This window comes from Diadema antillarum, unplaced genomic scaffold (genome assembly GCF_040938485.1).
Source record: "Diadema antillarum isolate AM-2024a unplaced genomic scaffold, OU_Dant_1.0 seq00000488_RagTag, whole genome shotgun sequence".
NCBI classification, from domain to species: domain Eukaryota; kingdom Metazoa; phylum Echinodermata; class Echinoidea; order Diadematoida; family Diadematidae; genus Diadema; species Diadema antillarum.
This window is the reverse complement of record NW_027271450.1, coordinates 627,501-650,678: the sequence shown is the minus strand read 5'-3', so window position 1 is coordinate 650,678 and position 23,178 is coordinate 627,501. Positions and strand designations below refer to the sequence as shown.

At 38.6% G+C, this 23,178-nt stretch overlaps 1 protein-coding gene across 1 annotated transcript in view; it reads left to right on the top strand.

The window, feature by feature from the left end:
- LOC139733734 (protein zwilch homolog) overlaps nt 1-23,178 on the top strand; it is a gene marked incomplete at its 5' end in the record, with an annotated part of 66,873 nt that overhangs the window by 40,427 nt on the left and 3,268 nt on the right. Inside the window, 2 exons of the mRNA XM_071644543.1 lie at nt 4,685-4,803; nt 10,561-10,634. Coding sequence (XP_071500644.1) covers nt 4,685-4,803; nt 10,561-10,634 — 193 coding nt within the window. The remainder of the gene's footprint in view (nt 1-4,684; nt 4,804-10,560; nt 10,635-23,178) is intronic.

Here is a 23,178-nt window from a genome sequence, read left to right as displayed (position 1 = left end):
TGTGAGGTCAAAGGTCAAAGGCCAGGTTTAGATAATGCTATTTTCCCATTTGATACTGAAATTATACTTTTTCTCAATACCTTGAAAATTACTCAATGCATAAACTTATAAAAGGGTCAAAAGTCAAGTAAAAATCATCAGTTCCCCAAATACCTGCACTCTGACATTTTAATCATTCATCCAATTGAACCTAGTTCTAGGAAAGTGAACTTTCAGCACATTTGTGTCAAACCTGTCATTTTAAGATTTTGCCAATTGTGTGAAACTGTCATCACACATTGTCAAGACATTGTACTATAGACCTATTAGGAGAACCATGCATTATGGCGGAGGCATATCAGTAGCCGTAGCGATATATCTAGTTTTTTTTTGTCTCGGGTAAGTTTCCTCTTTTTTTCAATCCAGGGGTGTAAAAAAAGGAAAGAAATGTGCTTTGATAGAAACCTTACCAAAACATTGAAGTTTATCAGCTGCAGCAATGATGCTTTGATATAATTATGAATGTATTGCTCTTATGGAGTGTATTAACCCGTTGAGGACAAACTGATTTCGCTACAACACGCATTTCCCGTAAACACCTGCCAGAGTATTCTCAGGACTCGTCCTCAACGGGTTAAGTATTAGGTTAATCTGGTAATCCCTTGACAATGGTTGCCATTGTGGTGTAAATCCATTTTATGATTGACATACAATAAAGATTACATTTTGTAACTTATTGTACCCAAATACAGCCTAACTGCAAAGCTTTGTCTCTTAAATTTTTATCTTTTTTTTTAATTGATTATTTATTTGGATGGTAAGGTACTGTATACGCCGTATATTGTGCAAGGTTTTTTTATTTTGGCAAAGTTTACGAGCTGGGTGCAATCTGTGAATTGAACAACCCCGTGAAATTATTATCTCTGATGTAGATATGAATGCGAAGTGCTCAAGCACATGTCTCCGTTTATTCCTGTGCTCCACATTCTCACATTTAAAGGGTGTGTACAGTTCTGGTCGAGGTGTAGATTTAGCTTTTAACATTTTGCGAGATATTCAGAAACCACTCTATGAGATGTAAGTGGAATGCAGTTCTAAAGGGTATCAAAAGTTTATTCGATGAAAATCGGTTTTGAAATGGCTGAGATTTCCAAAAACAAGGTGAAGCAAAGAGATCCTAATAAAGTTGTGGCATGTTGCCTTTTATTATTAGCACTTTTTGTCTCGCCCACCGGAGGTGAAGGCGAGACTAAGGGATCCAAATGGCGTCCGTCCGTCGTCCGTCGTCCGTCACAAATGTTAAAGTTTACCTGCAAGACTCTCTTATGATGCATAACTTGGCAACTGTTACAGCAATGGCAGCCACACTTGGGTGATAGAAGCACTAGGGGTATCTTCATGTTATGGTGTTGTCGGACGTCATGTGATGATGTCAAAGGTCATTTGAGGTCATTATATTAAAGAGTATGTGCAAGACTCTCTTTTCTATGTTAAAGTTTACCTGCAAGACTCTGTTTTGACAAATAACTTCACATAAGTTGCTTGGATTGCAACCTAACTTGGGTCATAGATGCACTGGGGGTACCTTCATGTTATGGTGCCATTGGCGGTCACAGGATAAGGTCAAAGGTCATTTGAGGTCATACGTTAAAGTTTACTTGCAAGACTCTCTTATCACACGTAACTCGACACATGTTGCTACAATGGCAATCAAACTTGGGTGATGGATGCACTGGGGGTACCTTGATGTTATGGTGCCGTAAGAGGTCACATGATAAGGTCAAAGGTCATTTGAGGTCATATGTTAAAGTTTACTTGCAAGACTCTTATCACACGTAACTCGGCACATGTTTGCTACAATGGCAATCAAACTTGGGTGATGGTAGATGTCTCTTGGGAAGTTGAAGGTAACCACAAGGTCAAAGGTTACAGACAGGGGTCAACGAACTTTTAGGGCCCAATGTTAAGTTTTTAGGGCGCATTTCGTTTATGGCTCATAACTTTTGATCCCTTTGTCCGTTTGTGACCAAACTTGGATGGAAGATGTCCCTTGGGAGGTGAAGGTCGTCACAAAGTCAAAGGTCACAGACAGGGGTCAACAAACTTTTAGGGCCCAATCTTATGTTTTTAGGGCGCGTTTTGATTGTGGCTCATAACTTTTGATCCCTATGTCCGTTTGTGACCAAACTTGGACGGTAGATGTCCCTTGGGGAGTTAAAGGTCATCACAAGGTCAAAGGTCACAGAAAGGGGTCAACAAATTTTTAGGGCCCAATGTTAAGTTTTTATGGCGCTTTTCGATTATGGCTCATTACTTTTGATCCCTTTGTCCGTTTGTGACCAAACTTGGATGGTAAATGTCCCTTAGGGTGTTGAAAGTCACCACAAGGTCAAAGGTCATAAGCAGGTCAATTAACTTCTGGGAATGATAAAAAATATTAATTCCTTGTACGTGAATGGGCGAGACACAATTTGGCGATTGCCTTGTTTGGATATCTCAGCCATTTGAAAACCAATTTTCATCAAATAAACATTGAATCCTTCTTAGAATTACATGCTCTTCCATATTTCAAAAGAGGCTTTTCATTATCTCACTTAGGAATGTTCAAAACATGAATCCCTACCTCAACCAGTACTGTACAGCCCTTTAACCACTCGCAAAATTGTCGGGAAGTCCCAATTTGCGAAAAAATTAGACTCGCTATATGGCGTACACAGTATATATCACTTGACAGCTTGGAATCTCAGAGTGGGACTTAAAATTCCTATCTTCTATGGTAAATTGCATGTTGGTGTGGAGATGCAACATATTTGGCTTTCTTTCTGTTTTTGTGTTTTCTTGATTTTCTTGAAAAAGATGAAGTTCTCATCATCTGACCTAGTACAGAAACCTTTCTCAAAGTATACGTTTAACTGAGAAGGAAAATCAAAGTAGTTACAGCTTCCATCACAGAAATCTGCCGTAAATCACATAAGCTTTGGATGATGTTGCCATATGCCTCAAAGGATTTAGCAGCACAGACGTAGGGGCACCATGCAGGGGAATTTAGCTGAAAATATAAAGTTTTATTCTTCCCAAATCCATCGTTTGTTTGCCGCTGAGCTAATACCGAGTCGGGGAACCTATGAATACATTGACTTTTATTATTGCAGTACAGCTGAGAGAAGAACAGATATTGGCATGAAAATGTTACTGACATTGACAGTACCCTTTCATAAGATTTTTTCGTACCCTTTCCAGATTGTAGAGTGTTTTCATGATTACAAACTACTTTGTATATCCTGAGGATACTAAGTATAATTTTGTGTAAGTGTATGATATCAGTAGGCTGTGTTTGCTGTATATACATGTGTATGTATATGTGACCCTGCACCACAAAACAAACAAAAAGTCGCCAGACATAAATATTTAGTTAAGACCATATTCTGAAAGAGCAGACTTTAAGCTTTAAAATGATATATAACTCTAATCAAATGGACTCTCCTAACCTATCTAAATATCGGAAAGAAAGCACAAACTCAGGAAAAGTGTGAATTGAGAAAAGAGGCTCTGAAGTACAGTGTCTATTCAAGCGCTTAATTTTTACCAAGCCATGCTGGCTGTGCGATGAATGGGACAAAAAACAGGAAGTAAACCACTGGAGTAACAACAATGAAGGGATTATCAGATTAAACTAAAATTGGGCATGCCTCATTAACACATTCTGTCCATAATTAATGCCAACTTTCAAAGCAGTAGCATTATCCTTTCAAAGGTTATTAGAGTTGAAAGTGAAGAGTGTGTACAAGGTTTTTCAGAAATGAAAAGGGGACACACCTAATCACACTATTCTACCAAAAATGTTCAAGATGAACTGCTAAAAAAACACACTCTCCTGAACGTTTTATGATCCCAAATTTTATCATAGTGTAAAAGAAGACTTGCTGTTTCAGAAAATATGAAAAAGTCAAGATCAGCAAGGTTGACCCGTTTCATTTATTTTCAGTCCTCACGCAAAATCAGTGTGTGCGACTTTTTGTTCGTTTTGTGGTGCACGGTCACATATGAACACATGACACTGTGTGAGAATAGAATTCTTGAGTTCCTTTGATAGGTCATATGAATGCTGTGTGTACATATGTGTATGTCTGTGTGTGTGTTGGTGTGTCTGTGAAAGTTTGTACATGTATGTGAATAAATTGTCATTCCTGTGGGTGTGCAAAATTGTTTTCTCTGTCTTCCCATCTTAGAAAAGTGATTTTTTTGTTTTTTTTGGTTTCTCTCCTCTTCTTTTTTTTTTCATGTGCACTTATCACTTGTCGGTTACTTGTGATGTTATACGTGAAGTTATTATATATGTATGTCCTGTTTTTTCAATACTTAAAAAAAAGGAGTCATGTTGTAAGTTTACTGTAGCTGTATTGTGCATTGTATGCAATTTCTTTCTTTTTTTCCCCATGTATGTGTAATATATGTGTAGGGGCTCTGAGAAAAAGTTTGTATCCACTGACAGAGCTACTCAAGTGAAGCAAGACCAATAAATAAGTAAATGAATAAACAAATGAATGAATGAGTACAAAAATACATCCGTACATAAATTAATGAATAAATCAATCAATAAATAAAATGAATAAATGAGGAGCCACTGGAACTTGTAATGTATATCTACAGTTTGTACCTTGGTTACCAAAAATGATCTCCTAAATTTGTTTTTTGTTCTATCTAGTAAACTACCAAGCATCTGGAGGATGATGGCTCAGTCTGGAGCTAGAGCAGAGAGAACCAGCTCAGTTTACCAGCTTAGTCACAAACCTCTCTTTGACATGGAGTCTACTTCCATTCAAGGTAACCCATTCCCTACTGGCACCTGGCAGCCCGTGTATTATTAAATCTATGGGGGTTTCAGAATTCGGCATGGAACAGGTTAACTCTACTACTTGTCAGCTGAGAACCAGAAGGGCGCTATCGCATTCTTAGATTTGAGCTTTTAAGTGAAAATAAAACCATCAATTTTCATGAAATAAAAAGTTTGTTAAATCAAGAGTGGGTAGACTTATAAAGCATTGTACCAAATGTAGGGTAAAATAGCACCCTTGTGGTTATAATTTTTTAACATTTTTACTGAAAATGAAAAATGATTTTGAATGGACACCATGATGTAGAGGAGATTGAGTTCTACAGCATGATAGCAATAAATCAATACCCCCAAAAATTTTGATAAAATGCCCTTCTGGTTTTCAGCCAACGTATTATAACCTGATGCCTTTTGGCTCAGCACACCTCTCTAACCTTCTCTTTATTTTGTATGCCGAGCAGTACCTGGGCACTGTTTTATGAAGAGTTATGATTGATTATGATAGGCGCAATCAGACTGGCAAAAGATCGAGAAGTAAGTCTTCGCGATCTTTTGTCGTGCGGTCACACTGGCAGCCAAACTTGGATCGTGATTGTGATGTAACAATGCACATCTGTACATGACAATGGCCTCGCGCTTCAGAGGCACCGCCCGCAAACAGATCGAGAAGTTTGTCGGGGGGTGAGGGAAATATCCCTAGTTGGAGTGGGAAGTTTCGCAACTAGTTTTGCGAGAAGTTTCACAGGAAGTTTGCGATCACACTAGCAAAACTTCGAGATCTTAAAGATTGCGAACTTAATCTTCTCAATCTTTTGCCAGTCTGACCACACCTGATGTTGATTTCTGAGGTAAGTCTATGGCAGCCTGTGTGGTAAGGAAATTCATAATCGATTATATCTTTTGATAAAACGGGGCCTAGGACTAGCAGGTTTTTTTTTCACTAATTTGCACAGATGTCTTGAAACTATCTGTAAAGGGTATCTTAGTCATTAAGCTTGTTGTTTCACATCAGTTGGGGACTGCCATATTGTTGAATCTTTTTTTTTTTTATGGGGGGGGGGATGAGTTTTCTTAGTCACAAGAGAGGAGTCAACAAAAATCCAATAGAACGACATGACACATTATCAAGGCAAGTACAAAGGCACATGGAGTGTGGATGTCACAACTGTGATAACGGACTCATGTGACTATGAGAAGCCTATCCCCTGTTGATACAGTTAGACTGTTTGATTGATTTTTCAGGGCATTTCTTGGTCTGTTTAAATGACCTCTGCAAAGGGAGGAAGTTATGTTTTCATTACTGTTTGTTTGTTTGTCCATGTGTAAAGTAACTGAAAAAATTGTGAACGGAACTTGCAGGAAAGCTTGAGAATGATGTAATGAACAAATGATTAAATTTTGTTAGTGATCTGGAAATTTTTATGGATTTTATGAAGGATCTTCAGTATTTTGGCAGGTAGGGTCAATGAACTTCAAAGTTCAAGCTGCGCATTTTGAGGTTTTCATACGCGCACTAAAATGCATGCTCTAGTTTCTGCTAGGCTGAGGCGCGCCGCGCAGCTCAGGGTTTATGACGTAACAAAGGCATCTATATTGGGAATTCGGGCGATTTTCAGCATGTATACGTATGGGTGGAAATCACTGAACTCTATGGAAGAACAAGATCATTGGTGGAACTTAGCTGCTTGGCAGAGCTCTGCATTCTCAGAGTGATTCTCTAGTTTCATCAGCTGACATCGCTGACAATCATGTACCTCAAGCTTGCTGGAGGCATTTTATCCATCTTCTGATCTGGCTCTCATGGTAGTGCCATAGTTGAATTGATTGTCTGTGGATTCCCAGAGCGTAATTACAGAGATTCACTTTTGCTTGTAAGCATGAAGCTCCACGATGTCCCCATAATTTTAACCTTTGGAACTGAAGAAGCCATTGTTGCCTACTTTGTTTTTTGGATCATCTTCCTCACAATACATGAAGCCACTGGAAGGATAAGATAGAAGTTGTGTGTCAGCAGAGCAAAAGCTAAGTTAAAGTGTATCAATGTCTTGAAAATCAACTTTGTGAAACGGCAGAGGGCTGCTTTGGACATTTTTTGAAATTTTGAGAATGCAGAAATGTAGAATGAAGAAAGTATAGATATTCCAAATTGCACTAAAAATGTGTCTTTTGTGAACACTAGTTGAAAGGCATTACTGATTAGTATCGATCACACAGATTGGATGTTTTTACATGGATTTCTGTGTGTATTATACGTATGTGCACAATTGCTTAGCCATGCAGTCACCCATTTGGCGAAGGACGAGTCCAGGCGTGTGATGCAATATGGGCTTCCCACAGAGCTACCAAGTCTCACGCATTCTGCGTGAGACTCAAGCATTTAGGGGCCATCTCACGATCTCACGCATGTCACCCATTTTTCTCACGCATCAGGCGAAGTCTGCAACTTGGGCCTATAATAATGAGCATGTAGCTCAAAAGATTAAAGTGATAGTTGCAAATGAAAGTATATATTTCCCTTTTGTCTTATAGTCACTTAAGTATGCACCTGATCGCACCATAAAGAGCTAAAAATTGAGAAAGCTCCCTACCGTGGGACTCGGGCCACAGGGGGAAAAAGCCCCTCCCACACCCTCGCTCGCATGCCGAGATGCCGAGTCATGATAATCTCACTCATAAAATTTTTTTGAACTTGGCATCCCTGTTCCCAGCATTTCCTTCGCATTTGCTACACATGTTAGAAACTTTGTAACATGGTGCAAGCATGCTCACTATTGGTATTCAATGCTGGATCAAATATGTACACTTTATAAAATGGGTTCAAGAATGTAGCCAATAGGAAGCGCTGAAATGAGACACACCTCCTTCCTTTACTTCAGTACAACTGCACTGCCTGTAATCCTATGGTAGATTGCCGATCGTCTGTGCGCGCGGCGGCTCCTTTGATGAATTGCATGCATACGCGTACGCGCTGTCAATCCTGTAAACAACTTCTAGTTCGGGCTGCCGGCCGGCCGGCCTGTCTTCCCTTGTGCATAACATATGTGGCGTACGTATACTGTACTATACGTATGTACACTTTGTACAGTACAGTAGACCAAGCGTTATGGGACCGGACGCGTACATGGAGTCACTTTGAAGAGCAAATCCAACGATTTAGCAGGTTAATTCTCACGCCGTTTTCAGAGTATGTTGTCTAGTAGGCCTATATGAGGAGTCTATATCAAGTCTTTAAGGTAAAGGGTGCATATTCTATGTAAAATAAGTAAGTTTTCATGCGGGTGTCCGGAAACCCAACCCCCCATTATACTTATACACACTGTACTGTATGTGCGGGACTTCCGCGAGTGCGACGTGCGTAAAAGTTTGGGACGAACATCTTCGGACGTCTTGACCCACAAAGGTACGTGAAAAACGCTGAAAAATGATGTTAGTTTTCGAATTTTCGACCCATTTTATAAAACAAATGATGCACAGGATTATTTCGTGGCGTTAGTGTAGGCGTAGCTCACTCTCGGGTATTTACAATGTAGTGCAACATGCACTCGGCTTCGCCTCGTGCATGTTTCACAATTGTAAATACCCTCGAGTGCACTACGCCTACACTAACGCACTCTATCCTGTGCATCATTTGTATAATATAGACCGATTCAGGTTTGTTGAGGGCAGCAGACAATTTGTGGCACTGGGCGCAGCCATAAGCTCATTTTGCAGTGTCCCAGCCAACCCCCCCCCTCCTCTCCCCCACCCCACGGGCAACATGTTTATCGCGCACATGTAACAAAGGTTCGCGCACTAAGCAAGCATTCGCGCACTCAGTACGAGACGCCCATTGGCTAAAACAACCATGCATCAGTTTTTCATTCCGTGCGCGTGAGAGGGGTGGGGGAGTGGGAGGGGGGGTCGGCTGGGACACCGCAGTAATGGCGCTGCCCATGCCAAAAATACACATAGCGCGTCACAGAATCGGTCTATACATTAATTGTATGCCATGTATGCTATCAGCTTTATTTTACTCTTTATGCAACACCTAAAACGAATGTAGCTATCTGATTGGTTGATTGCCTATTACGTGACATTTAGTTAAAAATTCCATGTGGCTGTCAGTTGTACAATTTTGTTTGAGCAAAAACGGATAGCACATGGCTGTCGTCATCCGTTTTCATTGACTCCCGTGTTAAACTCACGATTGACTCAAAGTTTTTGTTCCATCACAGGGCTCTGAAGTCACAATAAACAAACATTTGCTGCCCTCACTAAATTACAAGTGCACTTACAAGCGCATACTTTTGTCACTCATGAATTTCTACCCCGACCAGATTTTTTTTTTCTTTGTACAAACTGGATATCAAAGAAAGACTTTATGATGTGCAAGCATTTCTTGCTAGTCAAGCTGCCATGTATTGAGTGGAGAATAAATACTACTCTTCTTGCCTACATTGTTTTGGAAGAAATTGAAGCATTTCCTTTGTGAAGGAACAGCTTTGATCAGAATCATTTACATGAATTCTATCATTTGATTACATGAGGACCATTCAAATAGCAGTCTTAACATTTTTGTACTAAGACTTGCCGTGTGACCACAAACAGGAAGTATGTGCAGTGGATAAAAAAAAAAATCAGGAATGATTTGTTAACTTTTATTTCAAAACCATGCACCCTTGACACAAAATGATTCACAATCAATATGATCTTGTCATGTAGTCATCAAGAAGATGACATGATCTTTCATCTAGTTATATGAGAGTTCTCGTGAACAAACTTTTCCTCTTTATATCAAGCGGCAGTGACCACACAAGTAGAGCCAACCACGTAAGGCATCATTACTTACCACGACCGTGGAAAGTTTAGAGTGAATTTGGCTCAGGGCAAGTCTACTTATGGAGAGATGAATGATTTTGGGTAAGAAGCGGGACAAGAAGAGGTTAGACTGCGGCGGGCACCAAGGCAAACCGTGTCTGACGAACTCTCTACGGTCTACACACGGCTAATAGCTTTTGAGGGCGCTTATCAAATCCTGACTGTAATCGAATGTCTAATGGCTTTTTGCCGCTGGTGGTAATCAATCGAAAAATGCCCCCCAACGTGTACTGCGCTTTAGCCAAAAAAGTATACTTTGTAAATAAATTCACATACTTAAAGTAAATTTGGACATGCTTAATATGAACTTCAGTGACATTTTAGCCTTATTTGTGGCAAGAGGCATGTGTAGAGTTGTGTGGCCTCCCTACGTGGGTGCATGATAATATCAATAAAATACTGTACTTCACTCCGCTTCGATAGCAGTATCATGCATAATCCAAGAAATGGCCTTGAAAGGCTAGATATATCTCTCCTGTGGTAACACCCACTTGTTGATTGAGTTCTCCTGCTTCAGCCCGCCTGAGGAAATCCATTTGAAAGCCGGCGTGGTGCTAATTGGGTTCTCTCTCCTAATCCTCACCTGTGCATTGGTTTCTTTTATGACCTCATCCCAGTGTGAAATGCCCAGTGTGAAGTGGGATTTGATCTGCTGGAAGTGCTCGCATTCTGAATAAATTTGCCTTTTACAATTTTATGCTTGGAATTCATTTGCATAATAACTAATTAAGAATATACACTAGTACCTAATAGTGGAATGTTTAGTATTTTCTTTCTGGTTTTGCCCTCCTTGTATGTGTCTTGTAAAACATTTTGTTGTCATGAAAATGTAAAGAGAACACTTTTGATTTGGATTATTGATTTCGTTGTTTTTGTGCATGTCTAAACAGATGTCTTGCTGGACGAAAATGCAGATGCGAGAGAGATGTTAACGTACTATGCAACCCACATAAAGAGAGAATGTGTACATTATCCATAGTAACTCAAATCGACACTTACAGCCTACAATGACGGATGAGGAACTCTACCCTTAAGCGGCATAGTGATGCAAGAAACCCTTTGTGTTTGGTTGCCCACTCATGTGACCATCAGGCTGCTTGACCACCATTTCATCAGTCCCTGTGTGATTACTGTTTAATACACAGAGATACATTTGCTTGAGTGATGAGGAAATATACAGTGAGTATCAAAAAAAAAAGGTTATCCAACTTTGGAGGGCTACCATTTCATAATTCTCAGCTATGGAGAGCTCAATTTTAGTTGCGAGGAAAGAGGAACTCTTCCTCTTTACATTGATACCTGATTATGTTGACAAATTTCATGCATGACTGAGCACATAACTCAAAAGACAAAAGTGACAAATTACACTTTTTGCACATCTGAGTGCTGTGTCACTGAATGGATGGGATCTCGCAATGAATGTGGTAACATTAGCAGGCCAGTCTGAATGATTGCAGGTTTGTGTTTAGGGCTTCTTCTAACCTTTTATGGTCTGTAATCTTCAATATGGCCACCATTGTTGATAACTTGGTTACTTCCACAAAGGCGGAACCATTATCCATTTTCTCTCTTCACATTCTAGACTTGGTTTTGCACTGCGAGCTATGTGTTGAATGTGGACAGGGAAAAATGGACTGAGTGGGTTGCTCTCAGTAGGAGTGACCAAGTTATCGGACAGGTGGCCATGTTAAAGGTTATGAACCATAAAATGTTAGAAGAAACCTTAAACACTAACCCTAAACACATACCTGCAGTCATGCAGGCTGGCCTATTAATAGGCGTTTTCACATCAGCCCGATGTTTCGAAATAGCGCGCTATTTTCTGACTTGGGAAATTAACGCGATCACGAAATAGCGCGCTATTTGATAATGTGAACACAAATTAGTGCATTAATTGTATCGCTCTGTTCGAAAAAATTTCTCGAGTCCAACTCGGGAAGTTTCTGAAATAGCGGGATAGTAGCGCACTATTTGATAATGTAAAACGACTCGAGAAATTAGCGCGATGCATCCCATCATGCCTAGCGTGTGTGACCTGATCGATCGAGGCAATCTGCACACAAATCATGAGGAATTTTTGAGAGGGCACACACATTACTGATGCTGTTTGCACATACTCAGCTGTCGAATGAGCTCGAAAAAAATTCGGGCACATTCTCTTTGGGCTGATGTGAATAAGAAATGAAATAGCGCGCTAATTCGCAATCGCGAAAAATATCTCGAGCTTGGATTTTTATCGGGCTGATGTGAAAACACCTAATGTTACCACTTTCATTGAGAAATTCCATCCATTCAGTGAGACATGCATTGTTCCATCACGATAACACTCAAACTTGGAAAAAGTACAATTTGTCATTGTTGTCTTTAAAGTTCATGTGCTCTGTCATGCATGACGTGTTTCAGCATAATTAGGTATCATTGGAAAGAGGTGGAAAGAGGAAGAGTTCCTCTTTCCTCATGACTAACATTGCATTCTCCATTGATGACAATTATGAAATGGTAGCTCTCCAAAATTGGATTACCTTTTTTTGATATGCTCTGTACAGTACAAATATAAAACATATACTGTATGTGTGTACAATGTTATAGATAAACAGTAGTAACTGATATTTGAGTATCTGATTAAATGATGAAGTATTTGTGTGTACAATGTGTAAATACACAATAACAGGCCTATATTTAAGTTTACTTAGCATAAGTGAAAGGTCAACTGAAATCTACATTTTCACAATTCTAATGCCAATTCTAGAGGTTTACATTGTATTTTGATTTAAAAAGTTGAAACTTTTAAATATTCATATACAGTGTATATTAAAAAATTATTTATTTTAATGGCTCTGTGACTGAGGCTGGATTGAATGTTTCTTGAAATTTCAGTGTCTATGATTTGATCCCCAAAACATTCATATTTTTACCAAGGAAAATGTGAATGTTAAAGTATAATCAGTATTTATTCTAGGCAGTCAGCGCTGCTTTGTGTTTTCTCCCATAATTTATATTATCTCTATTACCGTGTTGTTATATATCTTTTGTGTAGAAATCTGAACTGCGATGAACTAATGCGATTGCCCTACTTAGGAAATCCCTACAGACATGCTCATGTTTTAATCAGCAGCTTCCTTTAACCATGCTCATCTCTTACTTCATTAACAGGCACAAACATACTTCATTTTGACAGAAATTTTTGATGTGCTGGCATTAACTAAGATGGCTTCTCCATGCAAGTATAGATTCAGAATAATGATAAATAGGTGGAAAAAGGATTGTGCTCTTTGTAACTTCCTGCAGGGATATTCAATCAAAGATTAACTGTTAAACTTTCATTTAAATGAAATTCATAATGAACATAAGATAAGCAACATAAGTGGACTTACAATGAACAGTAAAGTTGATGTTGTATTTGAGTCAAAAGAAGACAATTTGTTGTGCTTTTGCACAAAAAAAAACCACACAAAAAAATGCTTCTCAATGTGTCAGGAAGGTAAAGATAAAAACAAGTGATGAAGTTGTTTTGTTTTTGATGAACCATGAACATTTGGGACCTATTAACTGCAAGTTCCAATTTTATTAGGTTCCTCCATACTTTCAATTTGTTTAGTATGTCATCCATCTGAAGGACAAGAGAAAGAATGAACATGATTTATGCCTGTTATCCTTTGCGCTTGACTGTTGTGGACTAGTTCCAAGTACACTGTAAAACAAGGAATGTTTGGGTGCATTATCATTTCGCCAGAACCAAGATTTGCGAAATTGAAATGCACGCAAAAGTACTTGTCTACACTATGCAGTGAATGTTAGAGGCAACTTACGAAAATTTCATGCCACGAAAAAAGCCGTCAGCTCCAATTCGCGAATATTTCATGCCGCGAAATATCATGTTTTACAGTAATTAGGCAGGTGTCTATGGATAATGTCTGCTGCAGCAAAATCAGCTTGTCCTTAATGGGTTAATTACCTCTGCCAAGGGAGGAGGTTATGTTTTCGTTACCGTTGGTTTGTTCGTTCGTTCGTTCGTTTGTCTGTGCTCAAAATAACTAAAAAAGTATTGAACAGATTGGGATGAAACTTGCAGGAAAGGTTGAGAATGACACAAGTACCAAACGATTAACTTTTGGTAATGATCCAAGAATTTTTAGGGAATTTATGAAGGATTTTTGATATTTTGGCAGGTAGGGTCAATGAATTTGGGAGTTCTGGGGGGTGTTTCATGAAACTTTTTGTCGGTGATTTACACCGACAACTGTTAAAAGCTACTGAAATCCTTGCGTCTGATTGGCTGATAGCAAATTTGTCGGTGAAAACCTCTGACGAACTCGTTGATGAAACGCCCCCCAGGCTGGGCGTATTTGAGGTTTGCGTGCGCGCGCTAGAGTGCGTGCCCTAGTTTCTGCTAGGGCGAGGCGCGCCGCGCGCGCATCTGAGGGTTTATGACGTAACAAAGGCTTCTGATTGGGGATCTCAGGCAATTTTTCAGTGGGTGGAAATCACTGATCTCCATATGGAAGAGCAAGATCATCGATGGAAAGTAACTGCTTGGCGGAGGTCTGCGCTCTCGGAGTGCTTTTCTAGTTATATAAGTGTGATTAATGTGCATGCAAATAGACGCACTGTATGTACTACTCATACATGTAGTTGTTTATTACATTATAACCAATATGTATCATCTATTTTCATCACTGATTGATGGATTAGTTGAAATTTATTATTTTTCACTGTTATTAACTATTATTATTATTATCATTATTATTATTATTATTATTATTATTATTATTATTATTATTTATCTATCTATTTGTTTATTTGACCAGATAAAGAGCATCTAAACTTAACACACATTAGACATAAACTAGAGTGAACATCGTAAAAGGATACACTGTACTGTATAATTATGTAACACAAAATACTAGGGTAAAGATGATGAGAAACATGTTTGTCAGGGCACACTAAAGTAAATACTTTCATTATATACATGTAATTGTTATTGTATATATTTTGTATTGTTTTACGTATTTCATGTAAAAATATGGAAATAAATTGAAATTGAATCCTATTGAACTGAACATTTTTGGTATTTCTAGAGTAAACATTTGATGTAAGAATCATCAAGCCAACTTTTTAAAGACATTCCTACATTTCCTGAATTACCCTTAATTTCATATACTGTAAAACATTTCAAATTAGAAATTACTTTTGAATAAAGGAATCTTGAATTTTAGCACAATTGAAAGGAATTGCAAGGATATTTTGAGTACTGAGACACACACACACACATATATATATATATATATATGTATATATATATATATATATATATATATATATGTTATATATGTTCATAAATTGTCATTTTTGTGTTGCATTTGAGGAAAGACAGATCTTGTTCTTACTCAAAGCTAAACGTTGAGAGAAAAAAAGACAGTTTGAAGATTTCTTAGAAGACATTGCAACATTCTAAATATATCTTGACGTGCTGAAGCCTGGCACTGTTCGAAGCATTGTGCGTCAGTAACATTAGTAGTCGGTATTATTTATGAACGTTCTCAAAGGTGGCATTAGTTGTGTCCACTGAAAGCATGAATATAAAAAGATATATATATATATATATATATATATATATATATATATATATACACGTATATGTATGTATATATATATATATATATATGTATATATATATGTATGTATGTATATATATATATATGTATATATATGTACATATATATATATATATATATATATATACCATGCAGTTAACAAAGGAGAAACTATCCACCTTGAAAGTGTGAGTGAAAGAATTGTGAATAAAAATGTCCAAGGAACAATACATGTACTACACTTAATCTCTAACCCTATGTGTGTCTATGTACATGTTGCTAGTACCTGTCTATGCTTGAGAGTAAGTACTTGTATACACATCAAAGAGACTAATTTCTCAGTAGACGGGAAAGATTGGCATGAGTGTTTGTTTCATCTCGACTGCCAGTGACAAACACATCCTATTTTTATATACACGCTTCAGCACACCATACAGCCATTTATTAGAGGCAAACTAACTCGTGAATGTCCCCTCTAGTGATTAATGGGATGCAATGCGTAAATATGATATGTGGCTTTGAAAATTACGTGACAGCTAGACGTCTCGCGCAAATTTGCTTAGTCACGCTTGGAATCTTGTGTGTGTGCGTGTGTGTGTGTGTGTGTGTGTATGTGTAGACACTCCAAAAGCTCGTCGGATGTGGCGCCGTTTCGTGGAGTCCCACGTGCGCTCGTACTTCGCCTCATTTTTCAAGATTCTAGCTTCCACTGGATGGTTCTGTGACGCAGGACTTAATATACACCACCGCTCTCCTGTAAACAGTTTAGTTAAATTTGTGTCAATTAATCAGATTCCGCTCCGGGTACGGTAACGTAGGACAACCCTCACAACAGACTTCTAAAAAAGAAACAAAGGCTTAGTATCATCGTTATGATTAATGTGTATGTGTGTGTGTGTTTTTCCATTCTGTTTGCTGTACAATTAAACTTCCATTTTAATTGTTATCAATTAAATATGATAATGACATGCTCGATGTTTTCAATATCAACTTTTAATTCCTACATCAACTGTTTGAAAAAAAAAGTGCACAGAAAGAAAATATTTTTGTGAAATTGTTACAAATTTATGCAAATTCAGATTGCTTGGCTGACATTATTTCTATGGATATAAAATAAACACCACTGGAAAGTGTCATTATGTCAAGTGAAAACAAGCAAGGTTCTTCTAGCGTACTTAAAGTCAACCTGAAACAAAACCATGAATTTCAGTAGGACACTATAACACTGTGTCATCTCTAGACTACCATATAGTGTAGTAAGCTATGCGAAGTACAACGTAGGTTCAAAACTGATGAAAATGTCTGCACAGACCGAAATTAGACGGAGTGAGCGCTGAAAGCTTGACGTCGTGTCAGATTTGTTCTCTGTTTTTGTGATTTGGTGCATTACAATGAGTAACATGGAATGTCAGGAGATGGCTTCATCGGCATATTTATTACACGTGAGCATTTGGCAACTCTGAGCATGAATCATATTGCACTGAAGAAATGCTGAATCTGACTAACATTGCAAAGGTATTCTTCGACCGATATTAAAATTCAGTTTGAAGATGTATACCTTCCCTGCCCCGCTCTTTAGCAAAACACTTAGCACTTCGCCTTTGTCTGGTCAGTTCAATACTTTTAGCTTCGAGCCAGCCTCAAGGATCAAACTGCATGTGTTTGGTTTTTCTTGTAAATCGTAACAGATTTACCAGACCGTGTTTTCAAATTATGGTTAGAACTTATGCATACAAAGGACACAAGATGGCCGTGTGTGTGTGTGCGTGTGTGTGCGTGTGTTTATCTGCTTTCTGTAGACTGTGATGATTATAAATAAGCAATTTTTCTGTCTCCCACTCTATCCTTCTCTCGTACGTTTTGATATTTTCTGAGGGTCCAGACATCAGCATCGACAAAGACGTGGGTGTTGTATGTTTGTGAGATACGTGTAAATTCATTATTCTAATTAACAAATTATGTCTGCTTTCCCTTCGTGCGTCACGGAGCTCATGGACATCAAAGTTTTCTACGTTGATTTTTATTAAGTCCGTAATTTTCAATTCGGTTCATAGTCACTGAAATATGTTTGACATCGGATATTATAGACTGCTTATCACACTGAAAGCATATCAATTCCTTCAATAACTCGTGTACAATCAATCAAACAAAATGTATAATATCATATTTATAGAGGGCTCGACACCGACATTTGTCTTTGCTGGTATTATATTTGAAACGCTGGTGGTCCGAAAAAAAAAATAATCTAGTGACTATGGTCTTCTTTTGATTCTTAGTTGCTCGATTGGGCAGGTAAAAGTCGAGCCCTGATATACATATAAACAATTCAACAATTTTGGAATGACACCCCTCACTCTCACCAGGAATTTCCTATCGGCGTCTCCATTAACTAGATTTTGTTATTTAATCCATCATTAGATTTGGAAATAATGTCTTACGAAAAGTGTATTGAACTCCTGGGGACCGTTTCATGAAACTTTTTGTCATTGATTTACACTGACAACTGTTAAAAGCTACTGAAATCCTTGCGTCTGATTGGCTGATAGCAAATTTGCCGGTGAAAACCTCCGACGAACTCGTTGATGAGACGCCCCCCAGATCTCTGTTGTAAAATTATGAAATTGTTTGCGCGCTGTTTTGAGTGAATAAATTATAGACTGGAACATACCTTTTTATATTTCAGTGTGTTGTTGACTATGTTAATGATACAACTAACAAGCATGAAGTTGTTCGGTAAATCTCTCAAATCTGCCCATGCGGTATGATCTTTTGGAAAATCTCGTAAACTTAAAACAAGAAAACGAATCCAGAAATAAATGAAGGCGTCGCTCAAGTACGTCATGCCTGGATTTGTCTTCAGATCCCTTAAGGGCTTCGGACCAAACCAACAACATGGCCTGTTTTTCACATAAACATCTTAATTGCTTGAATCTAGTCTCGACAGCTCGTTTTCCTTTTGCACCGTTAAAGCCTCCAAGAGAAATGTCATTTTATGTATGGCTTCTCTGCATCTTGGATGGGTGATTATTTGTGGTGTCCTTTTCCGCTGTATCCTCTCTGCCTTTTTCGTTCGAGCCGGATGAGGTTTTATGTCATTCCTGTCTGGTATGCAATCTTCGATGTGAGGATATAAGACATTTTAGATGTAAATATTTAACGGGAAACAGACATGCGGTTACCGTTTATCTAATTCAGACGATTATTTCTGGCTTAACATTTTAAGGGATTACAGAGCAATATTTTCTACAATCTTGGCAAAGATCGAAGAGGAAACATTGCTTAAGAAGGTTAGGGGTGAAGAAGCAGTGGCGGATCCAGGGGGCGCCCCTTTAATTTTTTTTTTTTTAAATAAAAGTATGCATCAGCTGGTGTCAACTGATGAAGGACGGAAGTGGCACCAGAAATATAAACTGGGCCTCCACTTTCCAAAACGCAGCGCTCGGTCCCTACGCTCACTTGCTTTACGCCCCCTCCCCCCCCCCCCCCCCCCCCCCCCCCCCACCCTCCTTCTTTACGGAATTCCTGGATCCGCCCCTGAAAAGGCAACCGGAGGGAAAAAAAAAAACTCATGAGAGCATGCCATGAGAGTTTGTGAAATCTTTTTCTGCGCCTCTTGGTCACTGTCAAAACAGGGGACTGACGTTTAAAGCTTGATTTTCGTATTGATCAGACATCATAGGATAGAGCGATGTTAAGACGAAGCATTGGTCTTCGGTTCTCTGTTAATATGATATTATCGTAACATTCATTTCTGCAATTCGACTGATCAGTGCAAGGAATCAGATACAAATAGAAAAGTAATTATAGAGGGATCATCCTAGGGAGATCAACAGTTGTTTTGTTTTGTTTTTCTTTCTTGTATTTGCACACACACACACTGTGCAAGATAAATTCTGTAAGATTTGGTGACTTCGGATGATAAAACTTTCAGAAAAATATGTCTGCAATTGTTATAAACTTTGTAAACATTCTTAGTTTGCCGTCTTCGAATAGTAATAAGTAGGTCATTCTTCAGGAACCTCAAAATAACGACTTCAAGAATTTGGCGCAACTGTTAATGCTGTAAACATCGAAATCTGATAATCCCACAGCTTACCAGTAGAATGTTAAGGATTAATATTTTGAATCGTTCTATGAATTATCGTTGTGGAGGCAAGGGAAAGGAGAGAGATAGAGAAGAAGAAAAAGAAGGAAGTATAAAAGAAGACGATGATGACACACGCTTACACACAGATTAAATTTTCACTTGGCGCCTCGTAGTGCGAGGATCACGCCACGCCAAACGCATTCACGCTCAGAGATGCATTAAGCGCGGTCGCCGTAGGTCCTGCTAATTCTCCTTGCGTGGGTTGTGCGTCGCCCACTCGGTCTTACCGCGTTATTTCTCCGCGTATTAAAATTCGGCCGAAGGACTTATGCGTAGCTTGTTGACTGGTTGCGTTGTAATGAAATATGGTACGGGGGGGGGGGGGGGGGTCAGCGATTGTCTGACGATTATATCTTTCTGCTAATCTTCTTGTTGCATTTCACATTTCAAATCCAAATAAGAATTCGTGATAGTATTACGACACTGGAGAAAGGTTATGCAAAATATTAGACTTGTTATGTATAACTGGAGAGAAAAAGAATACGACCTATGATTTTTTTTTCTGTCTTGACCCTAACCCATAGTCTTATCGTTCATGCTAATATCAGGAGAACGTGTTTTGATTTAGCAAGGTAAACATTACGACGTGATTTGGGATGCAATATGGGGCAGTATTTTATTATTTTTTATATGTCGACATTCGTTTTCAAGTATGATAGTCAAGATACGGCTGACGTCTTGCTAAGATGCAAGCAGTACATTAACGCTTGCAGCTCTTAAATGTTGTTTGGTTCACTGACTTGCAGTTCCTAAATTTAGTTAAGACGTAAGACTCTTTCACACCAAAAGGTTGCATCCCCCCCCCCCCACCTCCCTCTTCCTATATATCCACTCCAAATAAGCATTCGGTTTCAGCTGTTGTCGTAATGCCACGGAGTCAATCTTGATAGCCGCTGACATTTTGCGCTTTTCTGTTATTCATCGACCCATGCCAGGCCAAAGAGTAAGATTCTAGTCCTGAATGGCTCACGAGCTCCTATCGTTTGGTAAATACCAAGCCTCATTTTCTCTTCGGTCCCGCTCCTCCGTCTGTATGAGGCATTTTGTTTTTTTCATTCGCACTCAAATGACATTTGTCTCCCAATTTTGATTGTCGATTTGAAAGGTTTCTCTGACGTCAAATGTAGGACAGGATTCCTACGTTTTGACAGTGATGTTTAGAAAGGAAAAGACAATTTGACGAAGGAATCTAAATTAAGTCGGCGCCGTCATATTCAAGTGTTTTCTTGTTTTCTATATCTTGGCAATTAAACGCGGATGACAGTTTTATGCAGTATCCTCTCCTGACGACTTTGTTTTGCATGAAATATTTACCTCTCTTTAGCAGCTAATAGCTAGTGTTGTCTCTTTTATATCTTTTTGACGTATCTCTTTATCAAACGTTTTTGACATACATTATGATGTGGCAAGATTTGGAGATGCTGCCAGGATAAACAGATTCCTTTCGAATTAAATTTCTCATCCTTCTGATCCCATGTTGACAGAAATAAGACGGAGTAATAATTGGTAATTGAATCGACGGTTTACAAGAAATAAATTTAAGTGGAAAACACACACACTCACACACACACACACACACACACACACACACACACACACACTCCAAAGAGCACAGTTTAAGCTGTATGCTCACATGTGTGTCTGCAGTCGTATTGATCGTTATCACAAGTTATGCTTTGATTGTTTATGATGATATTCTAAAGATACTTTGAATAACTTACCTCTTCAAAACAGAATACATGTATATCAGTGACGTGTCTTCGTACCAACATGCTTTCAGTAATCATTGTAGGTTGACAAAAACAATCAAAGCGTAGCCCAACTCTTTTACTCTGTTATTTCCATAGGCAATTGTATACAATGAAGTATGAAAAGTATAGTGCGCATATTAACGTCGAATTCCTGAGAGGGTGTAATATGAAGGACATTACGAGCAGGTGGGAGGTCAGAGGTTACTCCTAATTTTTATTCCGGATATCGATTTTTCCTGTTATTTATATGTTTTTCCCCAGCACAGTGTTTTGGAGGGTATGATTTAATGTTTATCGCGACATGAAGATGTTCATATTGTGCGTCGTGCAGTATTATAGATAGATAGATAGATAGATAGATAGATAGATAGATAGAAAATAGATAGATAGATATAGATAGATAGATAGATAGATAGATAGATAGATAGATAGAAAATATATAGATAGATAGATAGATATAGATAGATAGATATATAGATAGATAGATAGATAGATAGATAGATATAGATAGATAGATAGATAGATAGATAGAAAATAGATAGATAGATAGATAGATAGATATAGATAGATAGATAGAAAATAGATAGATAGAAAATAGATAGATAGATAGATAGATAGATAGGTGGGGGCGCTGTGGCATAGTGGATAAGACTCCCGACTTCCGAACGGAGCCGTGAGTTCGAATCCCGCCCAGTGCTTACATCCTTGGACGAGATGTTTTACCCACAATGTCCCTCTCGACCCAGGTGTATAAATGGGTACCTGGCAACGCTAGGGTAATAATAATAGCAGGGCCCTCTGGTAGAGCAGTGGTAGCACTGAAGAGGCTACCCTGGGTAAATAAGACCTTATTATTATTATTATTATTATTATTATTATAGATATATAAAGATAGATAGATAGATAGATAGATAGAAAATAGATAGATAGGAGAGAGAGAGGAGAGAGAATTACAAACAGGGTGAGAGAGAGGGGTGAACGGTGATCTCACACATACACTGCATTGGAGAACGAGAGAAAGGGAAAAGAGAAAGAAGTGATGGATGGTATGACGGACTGATAGATAGTAGATAGATCCATCGACGGAAGAGCGAAAAAGATGGACGAAAAACAAATGGGGACAAAAAGATTTGAGCTGAATAAAAATTGAAATAGGTCTGTATTATTCAATTTTTCTTTGCTGCCACCCAAATACGCGCTTCATTCAAAGCCACCATTATCGCCCTTGACAACCATTTCATCGATGACACTGCCACTTGTCCTCTACTCTAGCAGCGGACTAAATATAACCTTTTATTCTCGATCTGTATCGCTTGAGTCTTTCAGACTGCTATTGGTGAGGATTTGCAGTTCGAAAAGCATCGGACTGAGATAGACTCTGCGACCAGTGAGCGACATGGGGTATTAGTAACACCAATCATCAGACGGAAGGTAGTTTCGCTTTGCAACGTGGTCTTCGCCAAAGCAGCTGGAGATTGTATAAATCACCGCTTCTCACGAGAGCCCTTACCGGAGTTAAGATGATGAAAATAGCAGTCGAAACAGTGCCAAATGGCGAGACCGTCTTAATTGCCTCTAGATTTATGGCTTCCGTCATTAGTTCGTTTTGACGCAACCAGGCACGTAAAATGTAAATCATTTTCGTGATACAACGGCCGTAAGTGAGTTTCTCGCAGCAACAGCCTAAGACGTAACGCATTTGCTGCAGCAGTACTTTCCTCAGTACACACACAGCGCCGTTCTGTTGACAAACTGGTTGACAAAATGATAGTTTAACATTTTACTAGGAGTATCCCAAATGCTCTAAAATCTTGGCAAATGTTGCATATACTTAAGCATGGAAAATTGGATTTTTCTGACCTGATGACATATACAAGACATTCAATAACGATACGAAAACATCATTTAAATCCCCAGCTTTTCAGAAAAGAAAAAGCACAAATTAATCAGCTGTATAACATTTTTGTATATCTGGTGAATTAAACAAAAGTCTCGTTTTCTTCTTTGAGTTTCTCG